Source organism: Oryctolagus cuniculus, chromosome 15 (genome assembly GCF_964237555.1).
Source record: "Oryctolagus cuniculus chromosome 15, mOryCun1.1, whole genome shotgun sequence".
Taxonomy (NCBI): domain Eukaryota; kingdom Metazoa; phylum Chordata; class Mammalia; order Lagomorpha; family Leporidae; genus Oryctolagus; species Oryctolagus cuniculus.
The window spans coordinates 64,324,926-64,342,465 of NC_091446.1; the positions used below are offsets into that span (position 1 = coordinate 64,324,926).

At 42.3% G+C, this 17,540-nt stretch overlaps 2 protein-coding genes across 17 annotated transcripts in view; one reads left to right on the forward strand and one right to left on the reverse strand.

Moving 5' to 3' along the window:
* FAM149B1 (family with sequence similarity 149 member B1) overlaps window positions 1-17,540 on the forward strand; it is a 50,954-nt gene that overhangs the window by 1,317 nt on the left and 32,097 nt on the right. For 12 of the 16 annotated variants that reach the window (XM_070057837.1, XM_070057832.1, XM_070057840.1 and 9 more), the window contains exons 2-3: window positions 5,318-5,422; window positions 6,365-6,494. In XM_070057837.1, the coding sequence (XP_069913938.1) occupies window positions 5,335-5,422; window positions 6,365-6,494 (218 nt within the window). In that variant the 5' untranslated portion in view covers window positions 5,318-5,334. The remainder of the gene's footprint in view (window positions 1-5,317; window positions 5,423-6,364; window positions 6,495-17,540) is intronic. The other 4 variants (XM_070057830.1, XM_070057839.1, XM_070057829.1 and 1 more) reach the window with 1 other exon arrangement.
* DNAJC9 (DnaJ heat shock protein family (Hsp40) member C9) overlaps window positions 9,598-17,540 on the reverse strand; it is a 46,846-nt gene continuing 38,903 nt past the window's right edge. The window contains exon 5 of the mRNA XM_051823222.2: window positions 9,598-9,798. Within this exon, the coding sequence (XP_051679182.2) occupies window positions 9,613-9,798 (186 nt within the window). The 3' untranslated portion in view covers window positions 9,598-9,612. The remainder of the gene's footprint in view (window positions 9,799-17,540) is intronic.

Consider the following 17,540-nt stretch of genomic DNA (forward strand, 5'->3'; position numbering starts at 1 on the left):
TAAAAAATAAAAGATTATATAATTATAGCAACCATACATTTATTGTTTAAAAAGACTTTATTATTTATTGAAAGGCAGAGTGTTAGAAAAAAAGAGAGAGAGATCTGTCCGCTGGTTCACTCCCCAAATGACCTCAGCAGCCAGGGCTAAGCCATGCAGAAGCCAGGAGCCAGAGCCAGGGACTTCATCTGGGTCCCATGTGGGTGGCAGGAGCCGTAATCTGCTGCTTCCCAGCTGCAGTAGTCGAAAGCTGGATGCGAATCAGAGGTGGACTTAATCCCAGGTGTCCTGATGACAGGATGTGGGCATGCCAGGAGCAGCTTGACCTGGTGTCCATGATGCTCACCATGCATTTTAGTTAAATCCTGACAATCCATGGTAATAGTAAGCGTATTATGTTTCTGGCTAGGCTCTTTTCTAGCCATGTGATTTGTAGGCAAATTACTTAAAGCCGAGCCTTCATTTCTGCCATGTGAGAAAAGCACATCTAAGTGACTGGGTCAGGATTAATACATAATAGGCTGCAGGAAATGGTGATTTCCTTGTCCCTTCTCACCTTTACTTGGGACAATAGACATACAATAGACAAAGAAAATAAGGCTAACCACACTCCTTGCCTTTCAGAACCTTAGTATCTGTTAAGAAATAAGATTTCTACACTATATCAATGCAGATAGTAAGTTCTTCAGACACTAAAGCAAAGAAATAATCATTTCTCAATAAAAAGCTTAGCTAAAAATCTGCTTTTATATTTAATTCCAACCCACTCTGACAGTAAAAATCATGTATAAAAAATGTTGGTAGGCACTTAGGAGATCAAAATTATTGACCCAGCAGAGTTACACTACTTATTCTTGAGTGTTGACTGATACTCCCTAAAAACTCTCCCAAAAGAGAATTCTCTAGCTGGAGTCATGATGTAGTAAATAAGGAAGGTACAATACATATAAATGACAGTAAATTAAAGCAGTTTTTACTTCAGATATTATAATGATAAGCTATTTCGAGGCAATAACTTTAGTTTTCTCCCAACACTTACACATTGTAAACGTTTGGAGAAGAGTGATTTTCAACTGCTTATTATTTTTTAATGAAAAATTTCAAACGAATAGAGAATAATATAATGGACCACATACAAGTTATCAAAGTTTTAATATATTTGATTCATCTATCTTTATATTTTTCTGTAGCCTCTGTGAAACAAGGCAGATGAAATTTCAGAGATTATCATTTTACCCCTGTATACATCAGCATGCCTCTCCAAAAATTAGTGACATTTTCTTATGTAATAGCAATGCTATCATCAAATTTAACGGTATTTCCTTGTTATTATCTAATTGTCACTTCATATTCAATTTCCCTGATAGATTAAAACATGTCTTCAATCTCTATCTTATAGCTGAAATCTGTATTTCTATTCTGACCACTTTTTCAAAGATAGGCTGTTACTGTAAGATCATTGAATGAGATGGCTCTCCACAAATCCATTTCTATCATCAGAGAAATAATCATAAGCTTCAATGCCTGAGCCTTTAATTTTATATAACAAAAATGGTACAATTTGCTAGAATCTCAAACTGTTCATTTCCGTTGAGAAGCCTTGAAGCCGAACTGCTTGTATTTGAATCCTGATTCCATCACTTATTAACCTTATGCTCATAAGCAGGTTACATAATCTCTCTGTACTTCAGTTTCCTTTCCTGTGATATAAGAATATTAGAGATTTATAATATGTATTTGCATATTAAAGACCCTGGGGAGATCTCCTGTAAAGAAAAGTGTATAACTTTATTTATCTATCATGATGCCTACATTTATTCAACTACAGAAATCTGTGAGGAAGGAAAATCCATAGTTCATTAAGACCAGAGTATATAATAATTGATTCCCTAGCTTATTTCAGTGTACACATTGGACTCTTTTGAAAAATTATTTATTTATTTACTTGAAAGGCAGAGAGACAGAGCTCTTCCATCTGCTGGCTCACTCCCCAAAGCCCACAATAGATAGGGCTGTGCTAGGTCTAAGTCAGGAGCCAGGAACTCAATTCAGGTCTCCCACATGGGTGGCAGGGACTCAACTACTTGAGCTATCACCAGCTGCCTCCAAGGGTGCACATTAATAGAAAGCTGAATTGGAAGCAAAGTTGGAACTTGAACCCAGGGACTGTGATATGGGATGCAGGCATCCTAAACAGCATCTTTTTTTTTTTTTTTTTTTTGACAGGCAGAGTGGACAGTGAGAGAGAGAGACAGAGAGAAAGGTCTTCCTTTGCCGTTGGTTCACCCTCCAATGGCCGCCGCGGCCGGCGCGCTGCGGCCGGCGCACCGCGCTGATCCGATGGCAGGAGCCAGGAGCCAGGTGCTTTTCCTGGTTTCCCATGGGGTGCAGGGCCCAAGCACCTGGGCCATCCTCCACTGCACTCCCTGGCCACAGCAGAGGGCTGGCCTGGAAGAGGGGCAACCGGGACAGAATCCGGCGCCCCGACCGGGACTAGAACCCGGTGTGCCGGCGCCGCTAGGCGGAGGATTAGCCTAGTGAGCCGCGGCGCCGGCTCTAAACAGCATCTTAACTACTATGCGAAAGTCTACTTCATGTTGAACTCTTTAGAGCCGTAGCATAGCATGGAAATATGTTAGACACATACAGATTACATTTTCAGGTTGGTCACATGAAAATAAGGAAAAACACATAAAGAAAAAGTTGCCTTCTTACTTTCAAGTAATTATAGATTCACAGGAAGTTGAAAAAATAGTACATAGAGTACCATGAACCCTTCACCCAGGTTCCCCCTAGTGACATCTTATGTAACTAGTATAATTTCAAAACTAAGAGACTGATACTGCTCTAATACAGCTGACTATAGACATTATTCAGTTTGTACATCCATTCCTGTCTACATGTTTGTGTATACACAATCCATTTATAGAATGGTATAACCACCACTGCAATCAAGATACAGACATTTCATCACCACAAAGGAACTTCCTTGGGTACCCTTTTACAACCAAATTCACTCCTATCTCTACCCTGGCAACCACTAATGTGTTCTCCCTATCTATAGTTTTGTCATTTGTGAACATTATATAAATGGATCATATGAGGGTACTTCAAAAACTTCATGGACAAATGGATTTAAGAGATAAATGGGGCCAGGCATTTGGCCTACCAGTTAAGATGCCAGTTAAGAGACTGTATACCATCCTGGAGTGCCTACATTTGATATCCAACCCTGGCTCCTCACTCCATCTTCCTGCTAATGCAGACCTGGGAAACAGCAATGATGGCTCAGGTCATTGTGTCTCTGCTGCTCATATGGGAGACCTGGGTTGTGTTCTGGTTCTCAGCTCCTGACTGCAGCCCAGCTCCTGCAGTTACATGCATTTGGAGGGTGAACTAGCAGGTGGGAGATAGCTCTATCTGTCTCTTACTTTCAAATGAATGTTTTTATAAAAATAAGTTTATCTTGATACAAAAAAATTCTGAAATCCCTGCATAATTTTTTTCATAATATGTGTTTTCCATGAACTTTGTGAAGACCCTGCATATAATATGTAACATTTTGCAATTGGCTTTGCCTTTTTTTTACTAAGTATGATGCCCCTGAGATCCATGAAGGTAGTTGCAGGTATTAATAGTTCATTTCATGGGGCTGGTGCGGTGGCTCACTTGGCTAATCCTCCGCCTGCGGTGCCGGCATCCCACGTGGGCAACGGGTTCTAGTCCCAGCTGTTCCTCTTCCAGTCCAGCTCTCTGCTGTGGCCCAGGAAAGTAGTGGAGGATGGCCCAAGTCCTTGGGCCCCTGCACCCATGTGAGAGACCCACAAGAAACTGCTGGTTCCTGGCTTCGGATCGGCGTAGATCTGGCTGTAGTGGCCATTTGGGGAGTGAACCAACGGAAGGAAGAACTTTCTCACTGTCTAACTCTGTCAAATAAAAAAAAATTGTTCATTTCATTTTACTTCTGAATAATATTCCATTGTGTGGCTATACCAAAATTTGTTCACATGTTGAAAAACATTTGGGTTTTTCTAGTTGTTTTCAATCACAGTAAAATTATGGTGAACATTTGTGTACAGGTTTTTCTTTTTTAAACCTGAGTGTTCTTTTTCCTGGGCTCAACTGTTTAAGAGTGCAACTGGTAGGTCTTTTGGTTAATGCATGTGTTTCATTTTATAAGAACTGTCAAACTATTGTAGAGTGGCTGTCCCATTTGACATTTCTACCAGCAATGTATGAGACATCTGGTTTGTCTGCATCCTCATCCTCATCTGGTGTCACCACTATTTTTTTTTTACCTGTTCTAATAGCTGTGTGGCAATATCCTACTCCTTTAAATTTGCAATGAAATGAATTTTTAAATATATTTTATTTAACGCAGTATGCCTAAAATATTATTTTAATATCTAATTGATAGGGGCTGGTCCTGTGGCATAGTGGGTAAAGCCTCCACCTACAGTGCCAGCTTACCATATAGGTGCTGATTCAAGTCCTGGCTGCTCTACTTCCTATCCAGCTCTCTCCTATGTCCTGGGAAAGCAGTAGAAGATGGCCCAAGTCCTTGGGCCCCTGCACCCATGTGGGAGACCTGGAAGAAATTCCTGGCTTCTGGCTTTAATTCAGCCCAGCTCCAGCCATTGTGGCCATCTGAGGAGTGAACCAGTGGATGGAAGACCTCTCTTTCTCTTTCTCTTTCTGCCTCTGTTTCTCTGTGACTGCCTTTCAAATAAGTAAATCTTTTTTAAAAAGCAATGTATAGAGGCCAGCGCCGCGGCTCAGTAGGCTAATTCTCTGCCTTGCGGTGCCGGCACACCGGGTTCTAGTCCCGGTCGGGGTGCCGGATTCTGTCCCGGTTGCCCCTCTTCCAGGCCAGCTGCTGTGGCCAGGGAGTGCAGTGGAGGATGGCCCAAGTGCTTGGGCCCTGCACCCCATGGGAGACCAGGAGGAAGCACCTGGCTCCTGCCTTCGGATCAGCGCTGTGCGCCGGCCGCGGTGGCCATTGGAGGGTGGACCAACAGCAAAGGAAGACCTTTCTCTCTGTCTGTCTCTCTCACTGTCCACTCTGCCTGTCAAAAAAAAAAAAAGCAATTGATAATAGAATAAGATATTATACATCCTTTTTGTTGTAATATGACTTCAGAATCCTGTGAATTATACACTTAGAACAGTTAATTCTGACTAGCCACATTTTTACTGCTAGGCTACCATTTTGGACAGAACAGTTACAGAGCAGCAGAAAGTATTAACTTGTAGATCAAATTTCTGAAAAGTATGTTTTTCCATTATAGGAAATATACCTGTGTTTTATCTTTTACAGGAAAGGAGTAACAAAACATGCTCTTAATCATCATCCCCTTCCAGAGCAGCTGGATGAAATTTTCCCTGCCAGTAACAGCCATGAAAAAGATACCAGTTCCCAGAGGTACTAACACAAAGTAGACTTGTTTGCTTATTGCACTTGCTGATGGCAAAGGTTTGTTTGTTTTTTTTTTTTTTTTTTGTATTGAACCTGGCTCTTAAAACAAGCCAAGAATTCATATCACATGCATTCAGTACCATTCAGTTTTCATTCTGGAACAGCCTATGGCAACAGCAGCATAACTAATTTTATAACCTTGAAGAAGTAGTATAATGAAGTTTGTAAGAACATGGACTCAGGGCATGACATCTGATTTTTAATCCTGATCCTGATCCTTATTAATTGAGTATCACAGAGCAAGTGACTTAATTGATAATATAACTCTTTTAGGATGTTGTAAATGAGACAAGCTATGTAAAACTTGGCACACTGGCATATAGTAAATTCTGAATAAACATTAGCTGCAATTACCATTCTAAGAAATAGAGGAGACCATATCTTCAAAGAGGGTTCTGGGAAGCTTTATATTATCATAGAAAAATTTTAAAGGCATAAAGCCTAGTTTTAAAACCTAGAACCTCAGATTCTCTGATTTTTAACATGGAATTGAGTTCTATATCACCAGGTTGTTAATAGGATAAAATGAAGTTAATATCTGTAAAAAGATATTAAAGTGCCATACAAATTCAGATATTATTGTTAACATTTATGAAATGTATTTATAAAGAGTATAAGTTATACGTGGAATGTTAAAGAAGTTATTGTAAACTGTTACAAAATATTTGGAATGGCTGTCACCAATTCTACAGGAATTAAGAAGGACTTTTTAGTGATGTGTAGATTTCAAGTGCTTCATTTATTTTTGCCTCTGTAGAGATACATTTTACATATATTTTTGTTTCTACTATGCTTGTTACCTGATAAGTTGCCAAATAGTTATATGGAAACTTGAAGAAATATGAGAATTTTCCTGTTTTTTTCCCTCTTCCCAAATTGTACATGCAGTGAGTCTGACTTCACACAAGAATCACCTTCTACATCAACTGACACTGGGAATTCAAGGTCTGCTTTTCCAAGTTATACAGGCACAGGGATATCTACTGAAGGCAGCTCGGACTTCTCCTGGGGATATGGTGTGAGTTGTATGTTATCACTCTGATGGAGTACTTGGGAAACTGTTCTGGGAGTTAGGATTTGTGGATATTATTTAATTCCTTCATTTTCCTGCATTATTTTTTACATTTTTATACTAATATTAACCACATTTCATGTTAATTGTAAAGAAATGTTGATTCTCACCTTTCTTCAATGTTTTGTGGATTCAGCAATTAAGCCTTAGAGATGCTTCGTGTCCGAATTAGACAGTTGCAGGTTGGTGTGGATCTGGGCTCCAGATCTGTTCCTCTTGCCATGCTCAGTCCACTAATGAGCTACTTCACCAATAACACTACTTTGTTGTTTAAAATGTGTTTGGAAGTTTATTATTAAGCTATTATAGGCTGGGAAAATGTTTATGACATACTGTTAAATGAAAACAAGTAGATTAAAAATAGTATGTTTAGTGTAGTAATTTTTGATTATTTTTAAAATTTATTTATTTATTTGAAAGTCAGAGTTACACAGAGAGAGAGAGAGAAAGGTCTTCAATCCATTGGTTCACTCCCCAGTTGGCCACAACAGCCAGAGCTGTGCTGATCGGAAGCCAAGAGCCAGGAGCTTCCTCTGGGTCTCCCACATGGGTACAGGGGCCCAAGGCCTTGGGCAATGTTCCACTGCTTTCCCAGGCCATAGCAGAGAGCTGGATCAGAAGTGGAGCAGCTGGATCTTGAACCAGTGCCCACATGGGATGCCAGCACTGCAGGCAGTGGCATTACCTGCTACGCCACAGTGCTAGCCCCTGCTTATATTTTTATAAAAGGCCTAAATGTTAGGTTTTAGGATTTTAGAGTTTGAAGAAGGTGAGGGAAGCCAGTTAAAGCAGAAGACTTTTTTATTGTAGAAAGTATAGCATAGTGGAGTTGGAGGTAGGAATGCAGCCCACCAGGAGAGCGGGCAGGGACGCTGGTGTGAGTGTTCAAGCCACCAGGCGGTGAGCAGCAGCCTCATTATGGTGCTTGTTGGGAGGGGCCATGTGGACATGATAAGTTGGATCTGAGAGGACAGAAAGCCTACTTGGCAGGTGTTCAGAGTCAACAAAGTACATTGTATGGTCCTACAAGCTCAGGATGTCCCTGCAAGGAGCTGTAAACGTCAGAGTCGAGCTTTTGGAATCTTGGGCAATAAAATACCACCTTGCTATTCTCAGGGTCATTTTGCTTGTGCCAGGTCCAAAATTAACCATTTGTGTCCCAAAGACCTAGCAAGTCCTAACATTAAGAATATTAACCCAAAATCTTATTCATTTGTTATTAATCAAGTGATGAGATAATGAGTGATTTTTATTTATTTTTGGCTATCTTCCATTATAAAATATTATTTTTAAAAGACCAGTAACCTTGGGGCCTGTGCTGTGGCGTAGCGGGTAGAGCCACATCCTAGTGTCACCATCCCATATGGCCACCAGTTCAAGTCCCAGCTGCTCCACTTCTGATCCAACTCTCTGCTGTGGCCTGGGAAAGCAGTGGAAGATGGCCCAAGTCCTTGAGCCCCTGCACCCGAATGGGAGACCCGGAAGAAGCTCCTGGCTCCTGGCTTCAGATTGGCGCAGCTCCAACCGTTGCAGCCAATTGGGGAATGAACCAGCGGATGGAAGACCTCTCCTCCCTCCCTCCCACCCTCCCTCTCTCTCTCTCTTTCTCTCTCTCTCTCTGCCTCTCCTTCTCTCTCTGTGTAACTCTTTCAAGTAAAAATAAATAAATCTTTAAAAAAAATCAGTAACCTTAAAAGAAAATTTAAAAGACAAATTTTATGTATAATGTTGTCACCTTGATGTAGTAGATATTTTTATTTCTGTATCTTCTTTCCATCTGCATTTAATTTGACCTATTTAAAATCATGGTGTGCCTACAGTATTATGCTCTATTTCTGTATTTATTATTTTGTGAGCGCTTTTCCACAGTACTGAATTTATACAGTATTATAATTAGCAGCCTGCTTTCTTTACAAAAAAAAAACCTGTTAATTATTAAACTATTATCATTACCATGAATTATGTTCCATTCTTTTTTTATACTTTTTTAAAAAGATTTATTTATTTACTTGATAAGAGTTACACAGAGAGAGAAGGAGAGGCAAAGAGAGAGAGAGAGAGAAAAAGAGAGGTCCTCCATCTGCTGGTACACTCCCCAATTGGCCGCAATGGCTGGAGTTGCGCTGATCTGAAGCCAGGAGCCAGGATCTTATTCCAGGTCTCCCACTTGAGTACAGAGGCCCAAGGATTTGGGCATCTTCCACTGCTTTCCCAGGCCATAGCAGAGACGGGATCAGAAGTGGAGCAGCCAGGACTTGAAGCAGCACCCATATGGGATGCTGGCACTGCAGGCAGCGGCCTTACCTGCTACACCACAGTGCCAGCGCCCCCCCCCATCATTTTTAATGTATATATACTTTTCTTAAATGGTTGTATGATACATTTGCATACTATTCTGTGGCTCATTTTTTTCATTTGTCATTATTTCATATAGACATTTTCTTTACTACCTTCTTATCTACCAGTTAGAAAAGTTATATATCCCTGTGTTAGCTTATCATAATTGTAGCTTTCCTTACATCGGATATTTGAGTTTTGAGTTTTTAACATTCACTCAACAAATTTTTTTTAAAGATTTTATTTATTTATTTGAGAGGCAGAATCACAGACAGTGAGAGGGAGAGACAGAGAGAAAGGTCTTCCCTCCGTTGGCTCACTCCCCAGTGGCTGCAACAGTCAGAGCTGCACCGATCCGAAGCCAGGAGCCAAGAGCTTCTTCTGGGTCTCCCACGTGGGTGCAGGGGCCCAAGGACGTGGGCCATCTTATACTGCTTTCCCAGAGAGCTGGATTGGAAGAGGAGCAACCGGGACTAGAAACAGAGCCCACATGGGATGCTGGCACCGCAGGCAGAGTATTAACCTACTGCACCATAGCACCAGCCCCAACAAATATTGTTTGAACACATTTGTTGTTACTTTACTCAGCCATGGGAAAATGAAGTGAGTGAGACTTACGATTCAGTAGACTAATGAGGGAAGTAGATAAATGCAAATAAAATACAAAATGTAATAAGGGAGACCACAGGGTGCTTAAAATTGTAAATGTGATTCACTTTAATTAGGGTTATGAGGTCAGGTAGTTCTGAGACTTAAAGATTGGGGAGCTAACCATGTGAAATGAGAAAACTTTCCAGACAGGTAACCAGCAACTTATGCAGAAAATCCAAGGAGAATAAGAGCTTTGTGTTCCCAAGGGAAAGAGTTTGGTGTCTTCTTGGAAATGAGCAAGGCTCAGGGAGGTTGAAGGATGCTGAACCAGGGGGAGAAAAGCACAAATGAGATCCAAGAGGTAGGACAGGACATTGGAAAGAATCTAGATTTTATTCTAAGGGAATGAATTAATCTTTCTGTCCTTTGAGTATTTATTTCTTAACATATTTTTTAAAAAAGATTTGCTTATTTATTTGAAAGGCAGAGTTAAAGAGAAAGAGAGAAAAACATCCTCCATCCATTGGCTCACTCTCCAAATGGCCGCAATGGCCAGGTCTGTGCCAGGAGCCAGGAGCTTCAAATTGGTCTTCCATGTGGGCGCAGGAGCACTTGAGCATCTTCCACTGCTTTCCTAGGCACATTAGCAGGGAGCCAGATTGGAAGTGAAGCAGCCGGGACACCAGCTGTTACCCATGTGGGATCTGGCACTGCAGGCAGCAGCTTTACCTGCTGTGCCACAACACCAGTCCTGATGGACTATAACTCTTTCAAATAAAACCTTTAAAATAAATGGAGGGGCCGGCACTGTGGCTCACTTGGTTAATCACCTGCCTGCGGCACCGGCATCCCATATGGGTGTTGGGTTCTAGTCCCAGTTGCTCCTCTTCCAGTCCAGCTCTCTGCTATGGCCCGGAAGTGCAGTGGAGGATGGCCCAAGCTCTTGGGCGCCTGTACCCGCATGGGAAACCAGGAGGAAGCACCTGGCTCCTGGCTTCGGATCAGCGTAGCTCCAGCCGTAGTGGCCATTTGTGGGGTAAACCAATGGAAGGAAGACCTTTCTCTCTGTCTCTCTCTCTCTTTCTGTGTAACTCTATCTGTCAAATAAAAAAAAAATTTTTAATAGAAAATATGAAAGTATATTTTTTGTTATTTCTTTAAAGAATAGCTGGCTGATTAAAGCAAGAAGTATATCTATTTAATGTGTATATCATGGGTAAAGTGTGGGTGTGTAAGATGTGTAAGATATATAAAGATAGCTCAAAGGATGGGTGACTATAAATATAGTTATACTTTTATGATGTCATTACATTTATGAATTATAAAACTATTAAAGAAAGTAAACAACTCTCACACAGAGAAGCTTTCAGCCCAGGTGAGAAGTTAAGTTACACAGTTTTTTTCTAAAACACACAGGAGGAACACTTACAAATCATTACATGAGGTCTGCATAATCTAGATGCTAAAACATGACAAAGACAACATAATAACAGAAAATGAGAGCAGGCATTGTAATACAGCAGGATAAGCTACTGCTTGGGACACCCATATCCCATATCTGAATGCCTGGGATGAGTCTCACCTCTGTTCCAATCCAGCTTCCTGCTGATGTGCACCCTGAAAGGCAGCAGATGAGGGCTTAACTACTTGGGTCCTTGCCACCCACCTGAGAGACTCAGATGGAGCTCCTGGCTCCTCGCTTGAGCCAGGCTGAGCCAGGCCTAGCCCAGCTTCTGTAGGCATTTAAGGGGTGAACTGCAAATGGAAGATCTCTGTGTGTCACTCTTTCAAGAAAATAAACTTTGAGAAAAACAGAATTATGAAATGGAACTTTTAGTATCAGAGTGAGCAGCTTGGCAAATCATCTCCCCCCCCCCCCCCCCGAAAAAAAGATAAAATGGTCAAAAGCAGTGATTAAGGGCTCTGAAACTGACCAGAAGCATATAACGGGACTTCAAAAAGTTCGTGGGAAAATGGAATTATTATAAAAAATTTTGAAATCCATACATAGTTTTTTCATAACATTTTCAATAACTTTAATAATACAGATTTTCCATAAACTTTTTAAGACCTTTATACAAAGATAAAGAAGTAATTGTTCATGAAAATCAGTAGTACTTTTTTTTTTAATATTTATTTTATTTACTTGAAAGACAGAATTATAGAGAGAGGTAGAGACAGAGAGAGAGGTCTTCCATCTGCTGGCTCACTCCTCAGATGGACTCAATGGCCGGAGCTACACCGATCCGAAGCCAGGAGTCAGGAGCCTCTTCCGGGTCTCCGACGCGGGTGCAGGAGCCCAAGGACCTGGGCCACCTTCTACTGTTATCCTAGGCCACAGCAGAGAGCTGGATCGGAAGAGGAGCAGCCGGGGCTTGAACCAGCACCCATATGGGATGCTGGCGCTTCAAGACAGGGTTTTAACCTGCTGCACCACAGCGCCAGCCCCAAAATCAGTACTTTGTATTAAGAACAGTGAGAAACTGTTCTACAAAGGGACAAGCTATGCTGCTGGAGAGGCCTCAGTAGATTGGGACTGGATGTTGGACAAAGCATTTGCCCAATAGCATGACAGTTATAATAGCAAACCTGGTGGGAAAAATAGTGGCCCAGACAGCCTAAAGTTTCAGGTTTGGCTAAGAGAAACAATGGATTGGTAGATTATCCAGAAATTTATAGAAGAGATCTGGGAAGTAAGATGGTTTATGGTGGCCTTGATGAGATCTCCAAATGTCATTGCAAGAGAGAGCCCAAGCTATCCATGTGTCTGGCTAACCATGAGTCAGAGTGCAAGTGTGAAAGTTAAAAGGTGGGCAGACATAAAAAGAACTTACTACTGGTAACAAAAAGAGGCATTTTATGATGATAAAAGGCACAATTCATCAGGAAAATATAGCAATTATAGATGTATACACACCTCACAACTGAGCTTAAAGTTCATGAAACAAAACTGATAAAACTAAAAGGAGAAACAGCATGACAATTATGGCTTGGCAACTTCAATATTCCACTCTTACTACTTTTAGAATAACTAGAGAGAAAATCAGCAAGAATACTAAAGGCTTTAACAAACACTGTCAACTAACTTGACCTTATATTCCACGCAGAGCATTGTATACAATCTTCAATTACACATGAAACAAATCTCCTCTATCTAAAAGGATTTAAATTATACAAAGTATGTTTTCTAACCACATTGTAATTAAGTTAGAAATCAACAACAGAAATATGAGATATCTTCAAATATTTGGTGGTTAAACAACACTTCTAGATTACCTGTGGTTAAGATGCCTGTGTCCCATATCAAAGAGGCTGAGTTCCATTCCTGGCTCTATCTCCCAGTTTCTCCATCCTGCTAACGCAGAACCTGGGAGGCAGTAGTAAAGGACCAAGTGACTGCCATCTCTGTGGAGACCTGGATTGAATCCCCAGCTCCTAGCTTCCACTTGGCCCAGCTTTGGCCATTGCACCCATTCGGAGAGTGAACTGGCAGATGGGAGCTCCCTCTATCAATCAATTATCTGCCTCTCATATAAATAAAAATAGATAACCTGTGGGTTGAAAAGAAATCTATAAGAGAAATAAGAAAATATTTTGAATTGAATTAAAGGGAAAAGCAAAATTTCAAAAGTTATGGGATGTAGATACAGTGGTACTTAGAAGGAAATTAATAGCTTCAAATGCATACAGAAAAAAGGAGGGTCTCAAGTCAATAACAATTTCCCATCCTAAGAAACTAAGAGAGAACAAACTAAGTCCAAAGCCTGCAAAAGTAAAAAATAATATACATAAGAATGAAAATTAATGAAACAGAAAAACAGAGAAAATAAAGTGAAAAGTTGTTATTTAAAAAAAATCATTAAAATTGACAAGTCTTTAGTTGGTTTGACAAAGAAAAAAGAAGACAATAACATGAGGAATGAAAGGGGATATAATCTGACCGTACTGAAAGCTAAGGAAACATAATATATAACTTTATGCCAGAAAATTATATAACTTAGATATAACAGATAAATTCCTGAAAGTACACAAATTACCAGACTGACTCAAAGAGCAATTAAAAATCCAAGTAAATCTCTACTAAAAAATTAAATCAGTGATTAAAAATCTTCCTACAAATGTGAGCATTTGGCTTAGCTTTGAGAAGCTATGCTTTGAGAAGGCGCTTGGGTCACCTGCATCCCCAGATCAGTGTGCCTAGGTTTGAGGTCTATACCCACCCTTGATTCTGGCTTTCCACTGATGCACACTCTGGGAAGCATTAGGTGATGGCACAGGTGGCTTTGTGCTTGCCACGTTTATGGGAGACCTGGACTGAGTTCCTGGTTCCTGGCTACAGTCTGGCTCAGTCTTAGCTGCTGTGGGCATTTGGGAAGTGAACCAGCTGATGGGAGATTTCTCTGTCTCTCTCCCTTTCAAATAAATAAATTTAAAAGTTATTCCCACATACCAAAAACAAAATAAAGGCCGGCGCCGCGACTCACTAGGCTAATCCTCCACCTTGCGGCGCCGGCACCCCGGGTTCTAGTCCTGGTCGGGGCGCCGCATTCTGTCCTGGTTGCCCCTCTTCCAGTCCAGCTCTCTGCTGTGGCCAGGGAGTGCAGTGGAGGATGGCCCAAGTGCTTGGGCCCTGCACCCGCCTGGGAGACCAGGATAAGTACCCGGCTCCTGCCTTCGGATCAGCACTGTGCGCCGGCCGCGGTGGCCATTGGAGGGTGAACCAACAGCAAAAGGAAGACCTTTCTCTCTGTCTCTCTCTCTCACTGTCCACTCTGCCTGTCAAAAAATAATAAAAATAAATAAATAAATAAAAGTTTATGATATTAGGACAAATATGCTGGTAAATTATATCATATATTTAATAATTAAATGATATCTTTATTGTCTGAAGTAGACCCTTGTGTTTTTCCTGTTGAACAATAAAGGATAATTTCTTAAAATTTCCCTCTCTCCTATAAGTAAAATATTGAGTTTGAGTCATTTTTTTTCAAACACTAGGTAGGTATTTTCTCTATGAAAAGTTAGTGAATGGTCTTGACTGAGGAGCAGAAACCCATGCCCAGTGTCTCCAAGCTAAGGCCAGTGCTGAAATTTCAAAGGGAGCCCAGTTGTTTCATCCTGGAAGCCTACTCTGCAGGTAACCCAGCCTGCTCTTACCAGCACAGAAGGATCCTGTGGCACTGGGAGAACCCTGGGAAGCTGGGGATCCACATGCACATGCGGCTGGGATTAGGATAGAGGGAGAGGACATAATACTCTGAGACTGCAGTTGTTACTGTACCGGAGCTGTTTCTAACATTGTCTTAAAAATGAAATCATGGGGCTAGCGCTGTGGCCTAGTAGGTTAACCCCTCCGCCTGCGGTGCCGGCATTCCATATGGGTGCCAGTTTTTGTCCCAGCTGTTCCTCTTCCAATCCAGCTCCCTGCTAATGGGCTGGGAAAGCAGTGGAAGATGGCCAAAGTGCTTGGGCTCCTGCACCCCTCTGTGAGACCCAGAAGAAGCTCCTGGCTTTAGATTGGTTGTAGTCAATTGAGGAGTGAACCAGTGGATGGAAGACTTTTCTCTGTGTCTCTCCCTCTCTTTGTTTGTAACTCTACCTCTCAAATAATTAAATAAAATCTTTAAAAAACAAATGAAGTCGGGGCCAGTGCTGTGTTGCAGCGGGTTAACGCCTGGCCTGAAGCGCAGGCATCCCATAGGGGTGCCGGTTCTAGTCCCAGCTGCTCCTCTTTTTTTTTTTTTTGACAGAGTGGACAGTGAGAGAGACAGAGAGAAAGGTCTTCCTTTTTACTGTTGGTTCACCCTCCAATGGCCGCTGCGGCTGGCGCACCGCGGCTGGTGCACCACGCTGATCCAATGGCGGGAGCCAGGTACTTCTCCTGGTTTCCCATGGGGTGCAGGGCCCAAGCACTTGGGCCATCCTCCACTACACTCCCTGGCCACAGCAGAGAGCTGGCCTGGAAGAGGGGCAACCGGGACAGAATCCGGCACCCCGAGCGGGACTAGAACCCGGTGTGCCAGCGCCGCAAGGCGGAGGATTAGCCTAGTGAGCCGCAGCGCCGGCCTGCTCCTCTTCTGATCCTGCTCTCTGCTATGGCCTGGGATAGCAGTACAAGATGGCCCAAGTCCTTGGGCCCCTGCACCCGCATGGGAGACCCTGAAGAAGCTCCTGGCTCCTGGCTTCAGATCGGTGCAGCTCCGGCCCTTGCGGCCATCTGGGGAGTGAACCAGCGGATGGAAGACCTCTCTCTCTCTCTCTCTAGCTCTCTCTGTAACTCTGTCTTTCAAATAAATAAAATAAATCTTTAAAAAAAAATGAAGTCTTGATTGAGCTAGGATATGACTTTCTTTCAAAGGAGCATTGCAATAGAGAAAGCCCCACTTAATAAATCTGCAAGCATCTCAAAGGTTAGGCACAAAAAGAAGTTTTTTTTCTTTGTTTTGTTTTTTTAATGGGGAGAAAATTCCATTAAATATTTAATTTCAGTAAATTATATCAACTCTTTAAAGAATAAATAATAATCTTCTTAACAAACTTGTAGAAAATGAGGAAGGAAGTGTTCCCAAGTAATTCTAGGAGGCCAGTACAACGCTGATAAAAGCTAGATATATCGCATAGAAGCTCTATGTGAAAGATTCTAAGGAACTCTCTCTATCATACATACACACACACATACACAGAGAGAAAAAAATAGAACTGATGCATGAATATTAACAAGGCTACAAGATACAAAGTCAGGGGCTGGCAAGGTGGCGCAGTAGTTTAATCCTCTGCTGCAGTGCTGGCATCCCATATGGGCTCCTTTTCTAGTCCTGGCTGCTCCTCTTCCAGTCCAGCTCTCTGCTATGGCCTGGGAAAGCAGTACAAGATGACCCAAGCTCTTGGGCCCCTGCACCCACATGGGAGATCTGGAAGAAGTTCCTGGCTCCTGGCTTCAGATCGGTGCAGCTCTGGCCGTTGCAGCCATCTGGGGAGTGAACCAATGGAAGACCTTTCTCTCTGTCTCTCTCTCTCTCTCTTTTTATTTTATTTTATTTTTTTTTTAATTTTTTTGACAGAGTGGACAGTGAGAGAGACAGAGAGAAATGTCTTCCTTTTGCCATTGGTTCACCCTCCAATGGCCGCCGTGGCCGGTGCACTGCACTGCGGCCAGCGCACCGCACTGATCCGAAGCCAGGAGCCAGGTGCTTCTCCTGGTCTCCCGTGGGGTGCAGGGCCCAAGCACTTGGGCCATCCTCCACTGCACTCCCTGGCCACAGCAGAGAGCTGGCCTGGAAGAGGGGCAACCAGGACAGAATCCAGCCCCCCAACCGGGACTAGAACCCGGTGTGCCGGCGCCGCAGGCAGAGGATTAGCCTATTGAGCCGTGGCGCCGGCCTGTCTCTCTCTCTTACTGTCTGTAACTCTGCCTCTCAAATAAATAAGTAAAATCTTAAAAAAAGATACAAGGTCAGTATGCAAAGATCTGTTTTTCCCCCATAGTTGTAAAGAGTTTATTTGGGGAAGCAGCAATTCATGAATTGGAAAGCACTACAGTAAAAGAGGGTTTAGAGCTGTGATGACAAAGCCTCAGGCAAGTATTTTAGGGTGAATACAGATAAAAAATAAAGAAATTGTTTGCAGTTATAAAATTGGCTTTTTTGGTTTATTTTATTGGAAAGTCCCTAGGCACAGACCCACCTCTTAGTTGCTGTTTAAGATTGACTGAGGTTGTTTGGTATCTAACATAAATATCAGAAACAACTAAAGTTTCACTTAGCATTTACAGTTTTAGCAAGGTTAAGGCTATTTTTAAGGCCTATTTGAATTTCCTTACTCAAGAATTTTTCAGGCTCTGTGTCTGTTTTCATTTTAATTAGAAATTACTGCCGGCGCCGCGGCTTACTAGGCTAATCCTCCGCCTTGCGGCGCCGGCACACCGGGTTCTAGTCCCGGTTGGGGCGCCGGATTCTGTCCCGGTTGCCCCTCTTCCAGGCCAGCTCTCTGCTGTGGCCAGGGAGTGCAGTGGAGGATGGCCCAAGTGCTTGGGCCCTGCACCCCATGGGAGACCAGGAAAAGCAC